Source organism: Bufo gargarizans, chromosome 5 (assembly GCF_014858855.1).
Source record: "Bufo gargarizans isolate SCDJY-AF-19 chromosome 5, ASM1485885v1, whole genome shotgun sequence".
In the NCBI taxonomy this organism is placed as follows: Eukaryota; Metazoa; Chordata; class Amphibia; order Anura; family Bufonidae; genus Bufo; species Bufo gargarizans.
The window spans coordinates 74406038-74426818 of record NC_058084.1 but is presented as its reverse complement, the minus strand read 5'-3'; the positions used below and the strand labels follow the sequence as shown (position 1 = coordinate 74426818).

General features: G+C 43.7%; 1 protein-coding gene across 1 annotated transcript in view; it reads left to right on the top strand.

Annotated features, from left to right (window-relative positions):
- The window catches only part of SNX16 (sorting nexin 16), a 31268-nt gene extending 15070 nt beyond the window's left edge, over positions 1-16198 (top strand). Inside the window, exons 4-8 of the mRNA XM_044293502.1 lie at positions 1239-1387; positions 6048-6117; positions 6825-6961; positions 9987-10103; positions 14840-16198. Coding sequence (XP_044149437.1) covers positions 1239-1387; positions 6048-6117; positions 6825-6961; positions 9987-10103; positions 14840-14930 — 564 coding nt within the window. The 3' untranslated portion in view covers positions 14931-16198. The remainder of the gene's footprint in view (positions 1-1238; positions 1388-6047; positions 6118-6824; positions 6962-9986; positions 10104-14839) is intronic.
- The last annotated feature ends 4583 nt before the right edge of the window (positions 16199-20781 follow it).

The window sequence follows — 20781 nt, the reverse complement described above, 5'->3', positions numbered from 1 at the left end:
AAACCCATTTCTATTTGGTAAACCTCCCTCGCTTTCTGGGGGGCCTATTGTCATGCAAACCGTCCTGGCCTTCCATTCCGGACTTCAACACCAGTTCTGTGGTCCTCGATACCCAGAGGTACCTCCCAGACATCATGGTCATTTGTCAGAAAGGCTTATCCTTCTTGTGGATATTCTGTGCTGCTAGCCACATCTTCTGAAATATCTCCAGTCCTTTGGCTTTGTTTAACTGGGCTTTTCTCTTCTGCCCAGTCTAAGTCACTGCATCCTTTATGCTCTCTGGCCGGCCGTCCTGGTTCATGCTCTTCGTGTCCTATCCAGGGTTCCTGTGCATCCTTTCCTCGCAGTTCTGCATGGGACCCCATGGCCAGCTTTAGCTTTGCTTTGGTCTTTTGTCCCCTCCCCATGTTACTGCTTTAGAACGTCCCATGGTCTCCTGTGTCGTCGTCGTCCCCCCCCCCCCCCCCCCGTTTCCCCCCCCAATGATACGAACGACGAGAAAATAGGATTTTTATGTGCTTACCTGTAAAATCCTTTTCTCGCTGGGATCATTGGGGGACACAGCACCCACCCAGTAAGGACATTGCTGGATCTTCCAGATGGGTCTCGCCTGTCCTCGGTTCTGACCCATCTTCACTTCTCTTCTTATTCTTGCTTTCTGTTGGTTTCTCCTGGCTGCTCCTACTGCTTTTGTACAAAACTGATTAGCTCAGTGTCTGCAGGAGGGGTATAGCTGAGAGGAGGAGCGAACACTTTTTCCCCCAATGAACTCGGCGAGAAAAGGATTTTACAGGTAAGCACAAAAAATTCCTATTTTTGCTGACCCATAAAAATGAATGGGTCCGTGTGTGCCCCACAGAAAATGCAGATTGGATTCAGATTCAAAATACGATTGTGCACATGAGGCCTCACACAGAGAATGCTTTCAGTCATCAATGATGGCCGATAAATGACACATTTTTTGGTTTTTTTCTCCCCCTCAAAGCTGTATGACAATCTGCCGCCAGCTCCTCCTGCTCTATAACATGCTGCCTGCAGATTACCGCGAATAGTTGTGCGTATCATTTTATAGGTCTGTTGGCACAGAATACCTGGCGCTTTAAAGCCCTGTACCTGCCCCAGCTTTGCATCCCTCCTTCATTCACAAGACCAGTGGGGGGTCTCGCAGTGTATGGCGTATCACTTTCAGTTAAGACAAACCGTATTCACTGGTCACTTTCACTTTCCAATCCCTGTAGCTGAAGGAAATGTTCCCCGGTTTCCGACTCGCTCTCCCACCTAAACGCTGGTTTAAGGACAATTATGAGTATGATTTCCTGGAGGACAGGCAGCTGGGCCTGCAGGCTTTCTTACAGAACTTGGTCGCCCACAAGGACATTTCGAACTGGTAAGTCAGACTTTTCCACTAGTATAATTATGCTCTTCGTTTTATTTAATGACATTCTCTGCTTTCCACCTTTTGCACTTATGTTTTGTAAAAGCAGGCACGTCAGAAACCGAAGCCGTCACTTCCTATGAATCCAGTGCTCAGGGAAGCCATGTGGGACCTCATTCCAGCAATTGTAGGGTGTCCGTTTCTTCATAATGACTGGCAGAATGCCGCTGATACATAGATGTGTTAATTGCCCGGTCACGTCTGGTCTCCTAAGAGGAGGCATTTATGGGATAATCTGTTGGCGGGCTAGGAAAACATTAACCCCCATCTTCTTTCATGGAGTAGGTGTTTTACAGTACAACCACAACTATAATGTTAGTACAGGAGCTGCGTGGAAACATTATAGCTCTGGTCAGTACACCTACGGTACACCTCTCCCCATGGGCCACCCATACATTGCACAGAAAGTACCCCCTACAGATCTCAGCATTTATTTCTCTTGACAGCAGACATCATGAGACAGTCACGAGGTTGACTGACATTTTATTTTTTATCCTCCGAGGCCATTATTATTATTTATGATTATTTTTTTTTTTTTTTTTTTATTTGTGGATGGGGATTCAGAGTTGCACAAAACCTCTATCTAAGGTTCTTCACATGCAGTGTCCATCTGAGGTTTCCCTCGGGAGGACTTTATTTCTTTGCTAGATGCCTCTGTATGGTTTTGCTCCATACGGGTAAAAACCAATATTCACGGCAGACACCAAAAGGGCACCGTTTTATGATTCTTTGAACAAACAGGTGGTCCTGATAACTAGGCTGTGTAAAGGTGCCCCCGACCACCTGATGAATGAGCAAACATTCATTCATCTGGTGAAAGCGTGGTTTCACCAGATGGCCCCAAAATCATCATATCGGTGCAGGAGGTCTTTCTGTGTAAAGAGAAACAAGAAGGATTGCAATAGTTGCATCCTGGTGAGAAATTAGTCGCCCCATTTACCCAACGTTCCCTAGGAGAGAAACTAGCACACAGTACTATATACTGCATGTACTGGAGAGTTTTAACTCTTCCCCCATTACCCTTTGTAGACGGGTAGACTTTTTCGGTGTGCCACTTTAATTACATATCACGGCTTGCAGATCCTGTTTAATTTTGAAGTTGTTGGACAGGTTCTGCTCTAGGGATAATCGCTGATCATAAGACCTACATAACAATGTAAACCTATCCACCCAGTACAAGGCGGCCTCATTTAACCACTGGTAGTCATTGCTGACTTTTTTTTATTTATTTTTTATACTCTTACCCATGAGCAAAGTCTGGTATTTCAAGGCCACTGCTCTCTCCTACTGCGGTTTTAATAAATTAGATAACGCAAATGATGACTTTATTAAAATGGACAAAAACAGGCAGATTAAAGGGATCTGTCAGCAGATTTGTGCCTATGACACTGGCTGACCTGTTACATGTGCACTTGGCAGCTGAAGGCCTCTGTGTTGGTCCCATGTTCATATGTGCCCGCATTGCTGAGAATGATGTTTTATGCAAATGAGCCTCTAGGAGCAATGGGGGCGTTGCCTTTACTCCTAGAGGCTCTGCTCTCTCTGCCACCGCCATGTCCCCTGCACTTTGATCGACAGGGCCAGCCATTGAAAACGTCATCACGCCTGCCTGCTATGTCATTCAAAGTGCAGAGGACACGGCAGTTGCAGAGCCTCTAGGTGTAATGGTAACGCCCTCGTTGCTCCTAGAGGCTCATTTGCATATATTAAAACATCATTTTTCTCAGCAATGCGGGCACATATGACCATGGACCAACACAGATGCCTTCAGCTGCCAAGTGCACATGTAACAGGTCAGCCAGTGTCATAGGGACAAATCTGCTGACAGATGCCCTTTTAAATACATATGTACAGTGGCGTAAATGCTATAATAAGTGTCGCTACCCAGATTCCTTATTGAAATCGCATACAGCCTGATGCTACATGGGTCAAATGCACTGAAAAGTATAAAACGTACCAGAAACACCAAGAAATAATACACTAACAATCTATCACATCAGAAGATCCAGTGATTCGTGCCCCAGTCTTTCTAGCTGTGCCTGTGACAGCCTGCTTGATGTTTGGAGCATCGCCTCCACCAGCGGAGGGTGAAGGAGGTCACTTGGAATTGTCTGGGTGGAGAACAATGCCGCTCAGTAGTCCTGGTGGTATAATGGAGCTTTATATTAAGAATAATTGCTCGTTCTCCTGACCTGTGGGCTAGCCTCCCTCTCTGTAACTGACTGGGAAGGATGCAGTACACGTTTGGCAGCGTATATTGTAGAAAATGCAGATTTCTGTGGGAATCGGTCTCCCTGAACAATGTGCGTACAGTGTCCGCTCCGTCACATGTGCCGGCCATCCTCGCCAGCAGAAAGCCTGCACGTCTGGACCCCATTCCTTCTGTACTTTATGGCTTTGCTGTTTGGTTTATATTTAGAGCAGGAATGTTTACTACTCGAGCAGAAAAGTGAAGTTTAGTTTTATCAGCCGTGGAAGCAAGTGGACGTCAGCGCACCTCCAGAAAGTGTTCACAGGGATGTTAACTTACAAAGTGGCCCCGGCTCCTGCTACTGTACTAAAAAGGCAGCGACTGCCGGGGAGATACATGGTTAAAATAATCGCTGCAATGAAGGCGGCGTGCGTTAGTGCCCAAAATAAAGGCTGTGATGTGTGAAGACGTGGTCTGGAAATGTGGACATATTAAACTATGGATGTGTTAGAAACCGGCGCCCATAGTCTTCCTTATTCTTAAAGGGATTTTACAGTTATTTAAAATCTATGGTCTGTCCATATGGGATCAATATCCATCTTAGATCGGTGGGTTTAAGCTGCCATCCCTTTGAAGGGGCCGCAACCCTCACCGTCTACCAGGCACAGCTATGTACGGTACTTTTAGTAGTCATGGTTCCTGCTATAACAGTGACTGGGACTGAATTGTAATACCAAGCAGACCTGCTGCTAAAGGTGCAGACAGGCACTCCCCATTCTGCTGGCTGATTTTGGAAACTGTCAGAAAGCTGGTGGTCACGCACTCTATTAAGGCGGCCATACACACACATTAGTCTAAAGTTGATCAAAAGTGAAATTTAAAGGCGTTTTCTGAGACTTCAGATACTGATGACCTATCCTGAGGATCTAGGTAATTAGTTCTAATCGGTGGGGGTTCCTTCTCAAACAGCTGATCGGCGGGTATGCTGCGTGTTGGACCCCCACCGACCAAATACTGATGGCCTTTACAGAGGATAGAAATCTCAGAAAACAACAATGAACAATTATTTTAGCTGACCAATGACAGAGCATTATCATTTAAAAAGAAGTTGGCCGTGTTTAGTATTTTGGCATTTATCATGTAGAGAAGGTTAATACAAGGCACGTACTAATGTATTGTGATTGTCCATATTGCCTCCTTTGCTGGCTGGATTAATTTTTCCATCACATTAAACACTGCTCGTTTCCATGGTTACGACCACCGTGAAATCCAGCAGCGGTGGCTGTGCTTCAACAATATAGGAAAAAGCACCGGCCTCTTTGGTGGCCGGGACCGTGGGAGCGAACATAGGCTGGAACTTTATTTTTTTTATTTAGCAAGCAAGGCCTCCACTACTGGATTGCAGGGTGGTCGTAACCATGGAAACTAGCAGTGTATAATGTGATGGGGAAAAAATGAATCCCGCCACCAAAGGAGGCAATATGGACAATTACAATACATTAGTAAGTGCCTTGTATTAACTTTCTCTACATAATAAATGCCACTTGCTGAAGTGACACAACCCCTTTAACAAAATGAAAATTACTTGAACAGGATATGTGCTGACTTTTTACAGCAAGGAATGGTGTTTGTTTTGTTTTTTGCTGTAAGCCTGCAGAATTGTGAATGCAGCTCTGGACTATAATGCAGACTGTCAGTCGTCAAAAATGCAGGAGCCGTGTTCCGGTGCGCTGAGATTGGGGAATCTGTTAAATTGAAGTGATAGACCAGGCAGGCTCTGGTCTATCACTGGTATATTCCAATACAGGCCTGCAGGTGACAGCACAGAATTCTAAAAATATATATTGCAAATGGCGTAACAGAAAATAGAATTGTCCATTTGGCAATTTTTTTTCATCACTGCACCTCCCCAAAAAAATGTTATAAAAAGTGATCAAAAAGTCATACACACCCCAAAATGGTATTGCTGAAAATTAAAGATCGCCCCACTCAAACCGCTCCATAGACATAAATATAAAAAAGTTATATGGTCAGAAAATGGCAATAAAAAGAAAAATAATATATTTTCCAAATTTTTTTATTTATTATTTTTTTCAGTATTAAAACGCATGGAAGACTATGCAAATGGTATCGTTGTAACAAAAAACAAAACCCATAAAACGGTGGCAGAATTGATATTTTTTTTTTCCCATTTCCGTCCAGCTTCCCATTACATCCTATGCAACTTGTCCTGCAAAAAACAAGCCCGTAGGACTATGTGAACGGAAAAATAAAAAGTTGTGGCAGGGAGTAAAAAATGAAACTGCAAAAATTTAAAATTGCCCGGTCCTGAAGGGGTTAAGTGTAAGAATGAGCTCGGAGATAAATGTATACTGTCTGAACTGTCTGGAAAGCTTCTTAAAGAGCATATTTTGATTTCAGCGCCCCTGTGAGATTATTTCTGTGTCTGGATGAGCCGCCTGGTCCTTTTGATAGCCTGGAAGAGAGCAGGGTGAGGAAATGAAAATACACGTTTGTGTGTTCCATTGTTTTTCTGTTTCTTCTTAGTTTTTTTTGGTTTGTTTTTTCTTTTTATCTTTTCTTAATTTTTTACCTCACTGGCATTAGCAACAAGCTCCTCTAAGTACTTTATTTTTTATCAGCTTTAGGGTCCATTCACACGTCCGTTGTTTCTTTCCTGAACTGTTCCGTTTTTTGCGGAACAGATCTGGACCAGTTCTGTACCCATTCATTTTCAATGGGTCCTGAAAAAAAATCGGACATTGTGCTGTACGATTTTTTTTTTTCAAGACCCATTGAAAATGAATGGGTACAGAACTGGTCCAGATCTGTTCCGCAAAAAACGGAACAGATCAGGAAAGAAACAACGGACGTGTGAATGGACCCTAAGGCTGTGTTCACATCTGCGTTCTTATTTCGGTGGTTCGGCTCTGTTAGGACAATGAAAATATTTGACACATCATGTCACAAACTAGATCCAACATGTCACAGACAGTGCCTGATTGATCCCATTGACTATACTGGAGTCCCACGGGTTTCCATCATGTGACCATACATTTTACTGGACGTTTAAGTGGCGCTATTTTTGTGACATCTTTGGCGTAAACTACAGCGGAGGCCTCTGCCGCAGATGTGAATGCAGCCGGAGGCTCGTGGCAAAGTTTGACCATGTGTTTGTATCTGTCTGTTTGTGTCCAGGCTTTTTGTGAGACTTTAGAAGAAACGAATTACAGACTTCAAAGGGATCTTGCTGAGAAGCAGAAGGAGCTTGAAGCCTTGAAAAAGCTTTTAAATGAAAAGCAGTTGCACATACAGACGCTTGAAAGCCGGATCCAGTGAGTATAGCAAGTTTTTCAATCCCTTGTTTTAAAAAATGTTCAGGCTACTTTCTCAACTGCGCTTTTGCTGTTTGGATTTCACATCCGGCGTGGGATCTCAAAACGCTTCTGTTATAATACAACCGGCTGCATCAATTCTAAATGGATGCGGTTGTATTATATTGAAAATAAAGAAACCCGGATCCGGCATTAAAACCATTCCAAGTCAATGGGTGCCGGATCCGGGTTTTATCATGTCCAAAAAAAACAATCCGGCACCATTGACTTGCATGGTTTTTGGTGTCTCGTATGCTTCTTCAGTTTCCCATTCCCCACAAAAAGAACGCTGCATGGGAATGCAACAAACCGGAACGGAATGCATTCTGGGACGCACTGTTCCGGTTTATTTATTTTGTCCCCATTGACAATGAATGGGGACAAAACTGAAGCGTTGTACTGCGATTCTGAGAGCCTCTGCCGGATCTCTAAACCGGACAGCACAACTCAGGTGTGACAGTAGCCTTAGTTAGTTTTACATGCAGTTTCCCTCCTGTATGGAGGAATTGGAATTGAAGCAGTCTGAAAAATACATGCCCCCTGGATCTAAATATTACTTAAAGGAGTTGTTCAAGTATTTAATAATGATGGTCTGTCTTCATGATAGGTCACCAGTATCTGATCGGTGGTTGGCCTCTTCAAACAGCCGATTGGCGGGGTTCCTAGGTATCAAAATCCAACCAAACACATACTGAGAACCTATCCTGAGGATAGCTCATCAATATTAAAGGGGTTCTTCTGGAATGATTTAAAATGCCCACCAGCAACCTATCCTAGAGTGTGAGCAGGGCTAGTTCCCTTCACTTCCAGACCTGCCTAGGAGGTAAGGGGGCAGGGCCTCCCTGCACGCTCTGGCCCTGTCAGGCTGCTCAGCCATGATGGCATATCGTAGGCAGGATCACACCATTACCATCTATAGTGAGGCCCAGCACTGCAAGTCGTGGAAACCAGTCCTGCCGACATTGAAGGACAGGTTGTTGGTGGCCACTTTAAATCATTCCTAGAGAACCCTTATGAACATTCGGGAAATCCCTTTAAAAACTGGGATAATGGTGAGTCCCCAGCAACTGATCAGTAAGAAATTTCATATCGAGCCGGAAATCGGCAAATGAAACTGAAAAGGTTTGGTACAGTAGCTCTCTCTCTGTGGTGGATCCAGCATGTGAATACATTACAAAGACCGACTGATTTAAAGGAAATGTGTCACCAAAAATTTTATATGCCAGTTACACCCAGATAGTAACAAATCTATTTTTTTTTTTTTTTTTTTTTTTTTTTTTTTTTACTTTCTTTCCTGAACATGATTATGGGAGCGGCCATCTTGCCTGAGCTGCATTTAAACAGCATTAAAATTGCTTGATGGCAGCAGCCCCATGGGCCATAGACACAGTGGTCAGGAGGGGACCTCACTGACTTCTATGGAGAGTTTCCTGGGCACGCTCTGTGACCTGTCAGAGGTCATTGTACAAGGAAAGAATAGCTAAGCTCTGACAATCACTTACAGGTGAAACTCAAAAAATTAGAATATCGTGCAAAAGTCCATTTATTTCAGTAACGCAACTTAAAAGGAATTGCATTAATGCAGCTTAAAATTATAATTTTGTGAAAAGGTTCAATATTCTAGGCTCAAAGTGTCACACTGTAGTCAGCTAATTAATCCATACCCCCTGAGCAAAGGGGACCTCAAAATTGAGACTTTGGGGTTTTATAAGCTGTAAGCCATAATCATCCAAATTCTAACAAATAAAGGCTTGAAATATCTCGCTTTGCATGTAATGAGTCTCTCATATGTTAGTTTCACCTTTTAAGTTGCATTACTGAAATAAATTAACTTTGCAGGATATTCTAGTTTTTCGAGTTTCACCTGTATTGTGAGGTCCCTCTCTATACACAGAGGTGATATCATTACAGACAGGATTAGAATGGGTTAACTGCAGTAAAGTGATCTGTACAATCCAAGAAGTGGCGCCAATTATTAGACGTAGTGGCCAGTGCGAAAACTGCAGGATGTTTGGTTTTAGTTTAAATATAAAAAGTGACATGGAAAATTTAAAATAACATCAAAAATTGTTTAAAATATGTCAAACATAAAACAGCCGATCGTTTTCTGATGACGCACTCCCTTTAAATTTCATCGAATACTGAATTGCTGATATGAGGACCCAAAGCCATTAGTGGCCCCACATAAGTAGCTACAGGATATACGAACTAGATATCCCCTTTAAATCCATCTACTGTCTTTTTTTTTATTTTTATTTTTTATTGTTGAATGCAAAAGTGATTTGTCTTTCTAATCTATGAAAAGCCAAAATTGTTAAATGAGAATAGTAAAAAAACAAGTCATTTACAAACCATTTATTTGCCATACAAAAGCTGCCAATTTTTGCACAAATGTTTTTTATTCCACAAATATGTGTGAATATTTGCCTTATTCTGCTGTTCTTTTAAACAAAAAAGGAGGGGGCAGAGCTTAGCGGAATATAGCGGGGACACCGCGGTCTGGAGAGACAGTAGGAATAAGATTTGCCTGCTGCGACCACTAGAGGGCGCTTGCTGCATACTGTTTATACATTGAACTGAATAATAAAAACCGTATACGGTAAGCTTCCCCGGAATTTCAGCTCCTATTCATCATTTAACTGAGTCTATTCAGGGAATGTAGATCTTTGCATGCGAAAATGGAGCCTCAACCATTATAAAAAATACATATAGAAATGAATCTACTCAGATATTGACATGAGGGCAGCAGGGTAACTTCCAGTAGTCCATGTACTGTTAGGTTGTCTGTAGCCTGCTTGGTGCCGAAATTATTTCTTTTGCGTCCCTTCTGGTTTTAATGGTAGAAATTCCATTAGTAAACCTATTGAATATTTCATGGAGATAAGAATACTTGTAGTAGAGTCTACCTGATATTGTAATATTCTATTACCTCGATTTGCCTGTCCTAAATAATTCAGCATACAGTACGTAAATCATTTCTTCTTAGGGAATCGAGCACCGGGCCTGGTGAGGCGCGCAGACCTTCAAGACAAGAGAGCGAGTGCAGTGGCGAGGTGGAGTCCTCCGCCATAGAAGCGGATCAGGTGGCCTCCGCAGACAATGGGTAAGAAGCGTACAAACAATCTGTTGTTGCTGCGAAGCTGCTTTTTGTCCTGGGTACCTGACCCTTCATAGGGAGAACTGGAAAAAAGACTTTGCATCCAAGTAAAGATGTACAGCTAGCTCTCATAAAGGGAGAAGTGCATTGTATCACCTCTGCAGACAAGTACGTTTAAACTACTTTCACATTAGCGGTTTCAATTCCACTATTAAGATCCGTCTTGGGGTCCATTCGCACATCCGTTAAGTGTTTTGCAGATCCGCAAAACGTGAAACCGGACATCTTCTGCACTATAATAGAAAATGCATTTTCTTGTCCGTGTTTTTCTGTCGGCGATGTGGTGTGGAGCAAAACGGATCTGTCCTGACACGCAATGTAAGTCAATGGGGACAGATCTGTTTCCTCTGACACAATAGAAAGCGGATCCGTCCCCCATTAACTTTCAGTGGTGTTCATGACGGATCCGTCATGACTATAGAAGACATAATACAGCCAGATCCATTCATGACGGATGCAGGCGGTTGTATTATGGTAACGGAAGAATTTTTGCATATCCACGACTTATCCGCAAAAAAACGTTAATATGAAAGTAGCCTTGGCAATAGAATTATAGATCTGCACTTAGTGAAATGCATCTTGGCGTGTGTTCACATATGGCAGATTTTTTGCAGAAATTTCTGTAAGTGAAAATCTGTTCTATTTGTTTGTTGTTGTTTTTGTTTTACAAGCTACAGACAGACATTTGTGTATTAGACTTCCCACCTATGAATGTACCCTTACAATGCCATTGTATTTTTGTGCGCTGTTTTCATGTCACCAATAAATGAAATAAAAGACTATGCAACCGGAGGCTTCCAAATATTGCTTCACTTCTTTATTAAAGGGCTTCTGTCACCCCCATTTATCAATTTTCAGTTTCGGACATTAGCCATTTGCTAATGTGAGTTGAGTCCATATATATGACTCTTACCTCTCTCTGTGCTGTAATTTCTTAAAAAAATCGTACTTTTATAATATGCTAATTACTTCACCAGCAAGTTGGGCGGTTACTTGCTGGTAGCCGCCGCATCCTCGGACTATAAACATCCCATGAAATCCAGCACCTGCGCCGTACCGGTCCTCATTCGGCGCAGGCGCTCTGAGAGAAGGGCGCTTGCTTGCCCGCTCCTTCCTCATTGCGCCTGCGCAGATGACTTTAGCCTACACCCGGAAAAGCGTCTTTCTCTGAGTGCTCTGAGAGAAGGACGCTTTTCCAGGTGTAGGCTGACGTCATCGGCGCAGGCGCACTGAGGAAGGAGCGGGCAAGCGAGCGTCCTTCTCTCAGAGCGCCTGCGCCGAATGAGGACCGGTACGGCGCAGGTGCTGGATTTCATGGGATGTTTATAGTCCGAGGATGCGGCGGCTACCAGCAAGTAACCGCCCAACTTGCTGGTAGTGAAGTAATTAGCATATTATAAAAGTACGATTTTTTTTTAAAGAAATTACAGCACAGAGAGAGGTAAGAGTCATATATATGGACTCAACTCACATTAGCAAATGGCTATTGTCCGAAACTGAAAATTGATAAAGGGATTCTGTCGCCCCCATTTAAGTCCTTCTTTAAAGGCTATGGACACCTTTTTACGAGCAATTTACTCATCTTGGGCTAAAAATCATTTTTAATTTGCCGTTATTAAAAAAATTAGATCAGAGATAAGGCTTCACATGAGAGGTCAGCTGACAGAACTAAGGAGGGACAGTCTAAAAATAGACTTATTTTTAACTGCATGTATCACAAAAGCTGCTGACAATTTTTAATAAAGGCCAATTGAAAAAAAGATTTTTAGCCCAAAATGAGTAAATTGCATCCAAGGTGTCCATAGCCTTTAAAGGGGTTATCCAACCCCTAAAATGCCTCCCCTATACGCCTGGGCCCCTCACAGAGATTGTACTTACCTGGCTCCCCAGCACCCTTGTCGCTTCTGACGCCCACACAGCTGCCGCTGCATCTCCCAGTCACGCAGATGAAAGCATCCGGTCTCGGGGAGGGGGGGTCTGTTTAGCCAATAGCAGGCCGCGATGGGGACCTCATGGCCTGCTATTGGCTGCTTTCCCCCCTGCATAGGGAGATGCAGTAATGGGCATCAGAAGTGACGCAGTTGCCGGGGAGCCAGGTAAGTACAATCTCTGTGAGGGGCCCGGGCATATGGGGGGGGGGGGGGGGCAGCATTTTAGGGGTTGGATAAACCCCTTTAATAAAAAAGTGAAGAAATATTTCAAAGCGTCCTGTTACATTTTCGATGGATTATATGGCCATTTTTAGTAGGGATTGACCGATTATCGGATTTACAGATATTATCGGCCGATATTCAGGATTTTGAACGCTATCGGTATCTGCATTTATTTTGCCGATATTCCGATAGCGTATGGGGAACACAGATCGCGCTGCTGACAGCGCTCTCCGTGTTCCCTCAGCAGCAGCACAGGGGAGAAGGAAGCAGTGTCTCCTCCCCCTGCGCTGCAGCCGCCAATGAAAGGACAGGGGACAAGAGGAGGGGAGGAGCTATGGCCACTGCGCCACCAATGAAGCTTAATCTCTCATTTATTCATATACAGGAGGCGGGAGCTGCAGGATCACATAGCCGGCTCCCGACCTCTATGAGCTGTAGCTGCGATCTGCGGTAGTTAACTCCTCAGGTGCCGCGGATCGCAGCTACTGCTCATAGAGGTCGGGAGCCGGCTATGTGATCCTGCAGCCAGCTACTGCCTCCTGTATATGAATAAATTAGAGATTACGCTTCATTGGTGGCGCACGCAAGCCCCCCAGTATTAAGCATTGGTGGCGCAGTGCGCCTCCCCCCCCCCCCCAGTATTAAACATTGGTGGCGCAGTGCGCCCCCCTCCCCCCAGTATTAAGTAGTGGTGGCGCATCATTGGTGGCGCAGTGCGCACCTCCACAGGATCCCCTCTCCCCTGCTCCTCCGATCGGAGCCCCAGCAGTGTAATCCTGGAGCTCTGATCGGTTACCATGGCAGCCAGGACGCTATTGAAGCCCTGGATGCCATGGTAAGCTCCATGCTGCTGTGTGCACAAAGCACAGGGCAGCAGGGACAGCGTGAGCTCCTATTCACCCTGATAGATCTCTATCAGAGTGAATAGGACAAGGGGTTCTAGTCCCTAAGGGGGCTAAAAGTTAGTAAAAAAAATAAACACCAAAATATTAAGTATAAATAAAAAAGAAAGATTTACAAAAACAAAAATACACATTAACAATAAACATTAATTTTCAGCAGATTTGTGGGAATTTTTTATTTTTTTTTCAAAAATGAAAATTCCCAGAATATCGGTATAAATTATCGGCTATCGGCCTGAAAGTTCACAAATTATCGGTATCGGCCCTAAAAAATCTATATCGGTCGATCCCTAATTTTTAGCCCAAAATTAGTAGAATGCATTTCAAAAAATTCCTCAAAAGTGTCCATAGCCTTTAAATATCCCACATAACAAAGTTATAAATTCCACATCAGAAAAATTCTGAATGTGAATAGAGTACAAAGGTGCAATACAGGTGCCAATTTTCAAGACTGGTATTCCACAGGAATGCACAATGGAGGTGAATTCGAGCATGATCGCACACAGATACAACTTTTCTGGGTCCACCATCTTGAGGAAGCAGTTGGACCCCAAAACTTTGCATCTGCATGTGGTCATGCTTGATTCACATCAATCATGTTTACTTATGGATCAGCTGTCTTGAAAATGGGCACTTGTCTTGCACCTTTGGACTCTAATTCTATTCATTCTGATTTTTTCCAATGGGGAATTTATGCCTTTGTGGGTTATTTAAAGGCTATGGACACCTTGGAGGAATTTTTTATGATTGCTTTCACTTTTGGACTTTTTCCTATGCAGATTTTTATACCCCCTGCTCTCATGTTACATGGACACCATTATATACATTCCAGGCATAGCAATCCTATAAATCTCTGGAGCCACATGTACCTCCAGGGTTATTAGTTAGGGCTGCTTAGTATCACCAGAATGGAAGTTCTGTATCGTTCATGTTGGGCAATGACCACCTTCTCTTGTCCAAGGACCTCTTTGCCCGATTGAACCATTCCCAAGCGAGGGCCACAATAAAACTTAGAGGTTTTACCATCTATTACATTAATGGCATATGTAAAGTATTTGCCATTAATAACTGATAGGTGGTGGCTCCACCTCCAGGACCCCCATCTGGGGTCCCCTTCTCCTAATTTCGCACTCCAGAAAGTGTCTCTTTCGCTATTGTGCGTTGCTGGGACAGGCTAGTGTTTCAGTACTGCCATAAACTTTAAGGAGATAGCGGTGAATGGAGAGGTGGCGGTGCTTACACGGTGCACTCTTCATTCACCGATATGGGACTTAAGAAAATAGCCAAGCTTGTGCCTGCACTCAGCCATTTTTGGAACTCCCATAGCGATGAAAGGAGAGGACGCCGTGTATGCGTGATGCACTGGCCTTCACTTCTGGTCTCCGTTCTCTATATAGGTGTTGGTCCCAGAGTTGGGACTTGCACCTATCTGACATTGATAGCCTATCCTAGCGATATGCCATCAGTGTCCCAGATGGGCCAATACCTTTTAATGTTTAAAGGACATGGCTAAATTCCCTATGAAGTGCTCTGCCGTATGATTGTGATGAATTCTTGAAACCTTTGGATGCCAGGTTCTGTTGGTATGTATCTAACCCATGACCTCTTCTGTTACCCTGGTTTTCAGCTCCTTTAAAGAGAACCATGAGATCTGCTGGAATGAGTCCCTGCCGGAGATTGAAGTAGCAGAGGTGGCAGACCCCGACGAAGAAGTCTGATGTGCCTGAGTTTTGTGGATCCTTACATACCAGGGCCTTTATCGGGGACCCACACAAATAGTTTACACAATCAAGTTCTAGAGAAGGATGTGTGGCCCTTGCTGCTAATTGACCAGTCTAGTGGAGACGGCTGACCTACCTAAGGATCTAATGGTCCGGAGTCTTAGAACTGAGGCCCATCTGACAACTCCCGTACTCTCCATATACCAGTAATGGCCTAGCTGTATCTGTCTGATTGCGGCACTGTCTCAAGCACTTTTGTAGAAATTGTCACTATTCTCCCCAGTGTCACAAGGGCATGTTCTGCTTTGCCAAGACTTGATTTCTGTATTTTTGTACACCGTGAAGCAATTGCTTAGTGCCGTGGACGTTGCCAACAGTTATTTTTATCAAGCGCAGCTCAGAAGAAAAAAGCCGCAAATAACCGAACTCGACCATAGGTTGTATTATTAGAGTGATTCATAGGAGACACGCCTGGCGCCCGGCAATTCTCTGTCATAGCGATTGCCTAAACCCAGTGCGAGTGCCGCTGTCTGAATAAAGCAGAGTCTCTGCACAGACATGACGGGTAAGACCGGCACCATACTGTTTGTCAGCACAATCGCAACCCTTGCATATCTCCAAATAACGCCTGCTTTTATTTAAAGACGGAGCTCTGTGAATTTCCAATATTTTAAAGACTCAATCCAAGACTAGATGTACCAAATGCAAAAGTACTGTATTTATACAGTGAGAACCTGACTGGTCATGTATATTTTACGCCGCGGGCAGAGGGGAGCGAAATGTACTTTTTAATTTTGCACTCGTAGAAGATGAGGGATATACGTATAATCTCATCAAACACCATAGGCAGCCATTTTGATATTGGGGTAAAGTAGTTGCTCCCACTATTTAAATCAACGTGCACCATAGTTAGCTGGTCTTTTATGGTGTAATTGCAGCGTCTGCTGTGCTCGTGTATATGTGTGTTCATATGATATCTAATCATTTATCCTTCTTCTGGTTTAAAGGGGTTTTCCGGGGTGGGGGGGAAATTCTACATATAAAAAATTTATCCATGCGGGGGTGTAAAAAAAAAAAAAGCTAGTCACCGTCCGTGTTCCAAGAGCAGTGAGGGGTTATTCAGGTGGAAAAAATTGATTATTGGTGTAAATTTAGGGACTTTTTTTCTATCCTTATACCAATTAAAAGTTACGTTTTAATCAAGATCACCATTCCAACCTTTTGTGGGTTATTCAGGTGTGTAACTTTATATATATATATATATATATATATATATATATATATATATATATATATATATATATATATATATATATATTTCTGACCTTACTGAGATTGATAGATATATAATTTTTTTTTTTTTTTTTTTTACTGGAAACCTCTTTAAAGGGCTTTTAGTTATGGATAGCCTATCCTCAGGATAGGTCCTAAATATCAGATCTATGGTAATCAAGCACCCCCAGCGATCCGCTGTTTCGGGCCAGCCCCGGGAATGGTATTGTAAGCACAAGGTTCGGTCCACTGTGCAGCGGCCATGCCGGGGTACTGGAGCTCGGCTCTGATTCAAGTGAATGGGAACTGAGCGGCAAACTATACAGTAGACAGATCCTTCCGTCTACTGTATAGTTTCCAGCATCAGCGGGCACCCAGATCATCTGATCGGGGTGTGGGTGCTAGGCGTTGGGCCCCCACCAATCTGTTATTGATGACCTATCCTGTCATTCAGCTTCCTGTGGGTAGGTCGTCAACATCAAAGTTCAGGAAACCCCTTTAACTACTATAGTATTAGAATAGGCAATATCATCAATGTTTAATCGGGGAGGGTTTAGCTGTACTACGGCACTGTGCTGTGGCTGCTTTGTCTGGTTGGGAGGCGGAGGTCCCAGTAATTGAAGCTCCACCAGTCAGACATTGATGGCACACCCTTGAAGGATTTGTTCTCATTATATCCTTATGCTACCATACCATATGTGTATTAACGCAGGTACAGGGGACATTCGAGGACAGGGAGGACTATTAGGGACTATTTTTTTGGCAGATTTTAGGACAACTAAGTAAAACGTGCTGAGAGTTTATTTTATTTTTTTCTATCCAACAAGGGCAAAAAAAAATCTCTTTCGCTCCACTGTCATCTGGACCTGTTTTTAGCACAAGCCTTAAAACTCATAGTCATCTCCCATCTTTTACTTTGCCAGTAAACACTTCATAAATGATAACAGTGTAATGATTAATAGTAGTATGCTTCTAAATGGTTAAATGCTGCATTTCAGATGCTGGCTCTGTTATCCATTCAGCTTCATTTTTATCCATTCATTATTCATTAAAAATCTTTGTACAACTGGAAATGACGGTTTTACTTAGCATCGAGTCTGAATGTCTGGATTAAAGCTGGATTCTTTGCTGACCAATATTGCTCTCACATTCATCCAAGGCTTTTAAAGGGGTTCTCCGGTTTTTCTATATCGATAACTTATCCTCAGGATAGGTCATCAATATCATATAGCGGGGATGTCTGGATCCCGGCACGTCCGCTGCTCAGCTGTTTGAAGAGAACGCAATGCTCCTACGAGTGCTGTGTTCCCCGCACTGTTTACCAGCTCGCCAGCGCAAGCGCAGCGGTGAGCAGTGTCATTACAACTACGCCGTCCCCATTCACTTCAATGAGATTGCTCATCCGATCGGATATTGATGACCTGACCTAGGTCATCAATATAAAAATAAAAAATAAAGGAAAAAGACAACCCCTTTAGATCCCACAAAAAAAATCTGCTCCCTTTCCTAAGGGGTCCTGCACATATGAATTTGAAATTTTTACCTGTAAAAACAATAACCACCAGAATAAGCGCTGGCGTTTTTTATTTTGGCTTTGTGTAATTTTTGCAGGGTGCCTTTCTGGTGCAAAGGAAAACTGGCTTTGTTGCCCCCAACAACTAATCAGATTCCACATTTCATTTTTCAGAGCTCATTTGGAAAATAAAAGAATCAATCTGATTGGTTGTTTGGGCCAACTAAGTCAATTTTCATTTGCACTAGTTTTGATGACACTCTCCCTATGAGGGGCATTTACTAAAGCGTTTACCCCACTAAGGGATCAAGACCGGCATACGGTATGCGAGTGCCAGTCTTGATAAATGTCCCTCAGTGTGTCGGACCGCTAGTGGTTTTTCCGTTTTTTTTTTTTGTTTTTTTTTTCCCCTATAGAGAAGGTTTGTCAAACACCTGGAAAAACACCAAAAGCATATTTGAAAAGAAACAAGAAAGATCAAAAATGCTAACTAATGTACAAAAACTCCAGTAGCAAAAAGAAAAGACCCTGTGTGTCCATGGTTTCCTATTTCCCATAGGCGGTCAGCTGCCATCTGGAGCTGGTGTTTCTGCAGCAAAAAATGCATCAGTGCAGAAAAGCAGAAGGGAACAAACGACATGCGGAAGCGCCTGCATCTCCCCATCGCTCGGATCAAAACATCCTGCGACGGGGGCATCAGCCAGTACCAGCCCGCGGCGGCCGGGGAGCAGGTAGGTATAATCCATACAAGGGGTCCTGGCATTGGGGGGGAGGATATTTAGGATATTGGATAATCCCTTTAACTAGATAGCTGCTGGCTGTATGCTCCCTCAGCTACAAGCTGTTCCTCATGACCCCACACCCTCATACGTATCTGCCCTGAGAACAACGCATCAGGCATATTGACATCCAACATGCCCGACCCTTCTTTTCCAATATATTGGAGTCGAGATCACAGCCCCCACCGTCCATCAAGTAGTCCTGCCAAAAGCCGCGGTTCTGCTAAACCTTCATCTAATGTGTATGGGCACCTTAAGGCTAGGTCTACACGACGACATTTGTCGCACGACAATTTTTATAATGGCAGTCTATGGTGTCGCAATGCAACATGCTGCGACTGAGACGCGACAGTCGCAGAAAATCCATTCGAGATGGCTTTTTCTGCGACTGCTGCGTCATGTTGCAGTGCGACACCATAGACTGCCATTATAAAAATTGTCGCGCGACATCGGTGCATCATTGGTTGCAGTGTAGTTGTGCCCTATGTGTTGCGTGACTTATTGTCACGGTGTAGACCTAGCCTAAATCTGAGTTCTGCCAGCCCCATCCTGATGTGTATCATGTCCCGGGCAGCTCTATGGAGACATCCTATGACGGTTCTTACCACTTGGCCTCGCTGTCCTTTCCAGCTCTAAGTGCATTGTTGGTGCCTCGACTCTGTTTTCATCAGTAAATTGGATAACGTTTCGGATAGGATTTCATTGGAACTTTTAAACCCCTTGTGTCAGAATAAAAGGCAGTAGATCATCGAGGAGGAATGTGGCACCGAGAGGCGGCTCAGCAGCTCCCATCTCAATGCTCTGATTTTATTACCATCTGGGAAATTGTTTTATGCTGTTAGCCAAGGGCAGCGCAGGTTCCCGCGTCTGGAAAGAATGGAATATGCGCCGAATTCCCCCGGTGTTAAATTAATGCTCTCTGGAGAGCTGCAGATTAAAAGGCAGCAAAGTGCAGGAAAACTCATTAAAAAGTTTGGATGTAGGAGAACTCGCAAACTGTGCACATTCAGATGTACAGTACATTGACATACCTCTGCTAATTTATGGCACAGCCTGTACAATGGCGGCATGAAAGTGCGGCTCTGCCATCCGCCTAGCATTTCTCTGGCTTCTTTCATATCAGCGGACAGAGCTTTAGTCCATTCGCAGGCGGCTGTGCGCCTCACATGTCCCCTACCGGGATAATAGGTTTCATTCCGTTTATTGAGGTTGACATTCAGAGTGACTGTGTGTAGATCCGTAATCCAGAGTCAGTGGGACCTGATGGATTCAAATGCTCTGCTTTATTGGATGGTCATTGAAGATGGCCTCATTCAGACGGGTGCAATTTAGGGTCTGTGTGCTCTGTCTTTCAGGAGGCCTTAACGTGGACACGTTACGGCCATTAACCCTGCAGGTCTAAGCATCTGGACCTACAGTATCATAGATGCGGGCTGGATCATTAGACCTGCAGTCGGGCCAGGATTTGTGACAGTAATATGGACTCTTAAGGCCCCTTTCACACAGGCGAGTTTTCCGCGCGGATGCAATGCGTGAGGTGAACGTATTGCACCCGCTCTGAATCCGGACCCGTTCATTTCTATGGGGCTGTGCACATGAGCGGTGATTTTCACGCATCACTTGTGCATTGCGTGAAAATCGCAGCATGCTCTATTTTGTCTTTTTTTTTTAAAGCAACGCAGGCCCTATAGAAGTGAATAGGGCTGCGTGAAAATCGCAAGCATCCGCATACAAGTGCAGATGAGGGTGATTTTCACACATGGTTGCTAGGAGACAATCGGGATGGGGACCCGATCATTATTATTTTCCCTTATAACATGGTTATAAGGGTAAATAATCGCATTCTTAATACAGAATGCCTAGTAAAAAAAAGGGATAAAGGGGTTAAAACATCTTTTTTTTAACTCGCCTCATCCACTTGTCTGCGCAGCCCAACTTCTCTTCTTTCTTCCTCTTTGATGATCAGGAGGAAAAGGACCTGTGGTGATGTCACTGCGCTCATCACATGGTCCGTCACATGATCCATCACCATGGTGATGGATCATGTGATGAGTGCAGTGACGTCACTACAGGTCCTTTTCCTCAAAGAAGAAGACAGAAGAGATGCCGGGTTGCACGAACAAGTGGATTAAGGCGAGTTAAATTTTTTAATATTTTTTTTTTAACCCCTCCAGCCCTATTGTACTATGCATTCTGTATTAAGAATGCTATTATTTTCCCATATAACCATGTTATAAGGGAAAATAATAAAATCTACACAACACCGATCCCAAACCCGCCGATT